The sequence below is a fragment of the Echinops telfairi genome, unplaced genomic scaffold (assembly GCF_000313985.2).
Source record: "Echinops telfairi isolate 266 unplaced genomic scaffold, ASM31398v2 ScPeMD7_6273;HRSCAF=7185, whole genome shotgun sequence".
NCBI classification, from domain to species: domain Eukaryota; kingdom Metazoa; phylum Chordata; class Mammalia; order Afrosoricida; family Tenrecidae; genus Echinops; species Echinops telfairi.
In genome coordinates this window covers 3,780,220-3,782,330 of record NW_022110173.1, presented here as the reverse complement: position 1 = coordinate 3,782,330, position 2,111 = coordinate 3,780,220, and the positions used below count along the sequence as shown (strand labels likewise).

At 55.0% G+C, this 2,111-nt stretch overlaps 1 protein-coding gene across 1 annotated transcript in view; it reads right to left on the bottom strand.

Moving 5' to 3' along the window:
* The window catches only part of CACNA1C (calcium voltage-gated channel subunit alpha1 C), an 865,289-nt gene that overhangs the window by 54,823 nt on the left and 808,355 nt on the right, over nt 1-2,111 (bottom strand). Inside the window, exon 33 of the mRNA XM_045295927.1 lies at nt 1,009-1,041. Coding sequence (XP_045151862.1) covers nt 1,009-1,041 — 33 coding nt within the window. The remainder of the gene's footprint in view (nt 1-1,008; nt 1,042-2,111) is intronic.

Sequence of the window (2,111 nt, the reverse complement as noted above, 5' to 3'; positions counted from 1 at the left end):
CGGAACAGGTCCACAGGCTGTCCCTGTGAAGAGTGACAGCCCATCCGACGTCAGCCTTCCCTTGTCTGCTGTTCAGCCCGGCTAGGGTGGCTGCTGCCATCAACGGCCTCAATTTGTCCCCAACCTGCTGATTTGGGGGCTCAGGGGATCAATGCATGGGCCCTTTTCTGGACACACGCATGCCCCCCGTTTCGAAGTGTGTGAGGCAGCGGTTCCAAGGAGACCTCAAGGTCATCACGAGTGGCATCTCAGTCACTTGAGCCCAAGCCGGCCATCGGCCCCTCTATCAGGAATAGTCCAAACCACCCAACCCCCTGGTGTACATCCAGCATCTGCGGAGGCGAAAGGGGCGGAGCCGACTTCCAATGAGCTTTGGGCATGGAGGAAAACTGCGACATGGTCGGAGCCACTGGCAATTCTGTCACACCCCCTGTGCCCCCTAGCGACAACTCCCAGCGTCAGCCCGTCCCCGGGGCTTGGACTGTGAGCTCGAGGGGCACCAGCACTATGATGCTGGGCACTTCCACCAGCCTTTCCGTCTCTAGGCTCAATCTTCTCAGTCTTTCCCTGTCTCTGGAGGCCTGTCCCCTGGCTCTCCCAGGTGCTTTCTCCACCCCTCAATCCCCCCACCCCCCACCCCACCACCTCCCATCCAGGTTAGAGACTTTAGCCAGTAAAGCTTCCAGGGGTGCTTTAACAGGAAATGACCTGGGTCCAATTCTCTCCGAGTGGCTCGTGGATCGGTTAGGATCACAGTGAATTATCACCCCAAGGGAAGCTCAGGGAGGTAAAAGAACACCGTTACACGTACAGCATTCCCACGGCTGACAAAAGACCAGGCAGGCAGGCAAGGCACATCACAAACATGGGGGCTACATGCAACAGGAGCTAGGCTGGGCTCTGAGAAACTCTTGGGGTGGGGATGGGTCAAAGTGGGGGTGGGGTGGGAGGAGTGTCAGAAAGGGTGGTCACAGAAGCTGGGAGAGTGGTCTGGAGGGTTGGTCTTACCATAGAGGGAGAGCATTGGGTATGTTCAGCTGGCTTTAAAGAAAGGCAGATAGAGATAAGCTGTCATGAGTCTCCAACGAAGAAGCCCAGTAGTCTAGGTTTTGGCTAACACAGGAGCAACACAGTGGCAGGAAGACGAGAGCCTAGGCCTGGCAGGTCCTGACGCCTCCTCGGAGCATGAACTCTGGGTGCCGTGTCCAGTAAGGACCCCCCAGGCATTCTCCCACCCGTGACCACAAAGCATCTATGGGCCGAAGAGGTCTTCTGGCTGTTGTGGATGGGAGTCTTTGGAATTTTAACTTTTATTCATCCAATCACCTTTGAGTGCTTGCTTTTGGGCTCCCCCCACCCGGGCAGTGCCAGCAGACGGAGAAAGGGCACAGCTCCTGCCCAGTGCTTATCCCTGCCCACAGACACATAGGCAAAGGAGCTCGCGGCCAAGGGCCCATTCAGTAGACTGAATTCTTGTTCTCCCTCAAAAGGACCTGAAGAGATGGCCCTTAGGGGCTTCCACAGCACGAGTGGGCAAGCCCTTCCGGACTATGCTCAGCGAGGAGCCAGCCGTTTTTAGCGGTTATTCTGTAGGTGTGGAGAACTTTTGGACACTGGCATGAAATAATGAGTGAGGATTTTCCCCCCCCAGAAAACCTTGAAAGCCATTGTACACAGTTTAGGATATGATGATGAACATCCTAAGATACTTTCATGGTCTGCCTGTTCAACTCATTTTGGGGTAAAACCTGAGGAAATGGGCCTCAGTTAGTGAGTAGCCAGGGCCACCCCTCTCTGTGGCCTGGGGACCTTGGCGATGGCTGATGGCCCTGCTCTCTGGGCTCCAGCACACAGCACTCAGACCCTGACGTCGCCTGAGCTGCCAATTCTTTCTAGCAGTTTATGACTTGCCTTCACCCCCCCCCTTTCAGATGGTTGCTCTTGTGTTTCTCTTTTTAGAGTACAACAAAGAAAGCGTGGAAGGGTGTTTTTTAAGGATGGGGATGTGCACAACGAGATATTTTCTTGCAGGCTGAAAATACTTCTTTGGTAACAGGTTTCTCAGCAAAGTCATCCCCCACCCCCACCCACCCCGGCCCTAGCAAACTGGT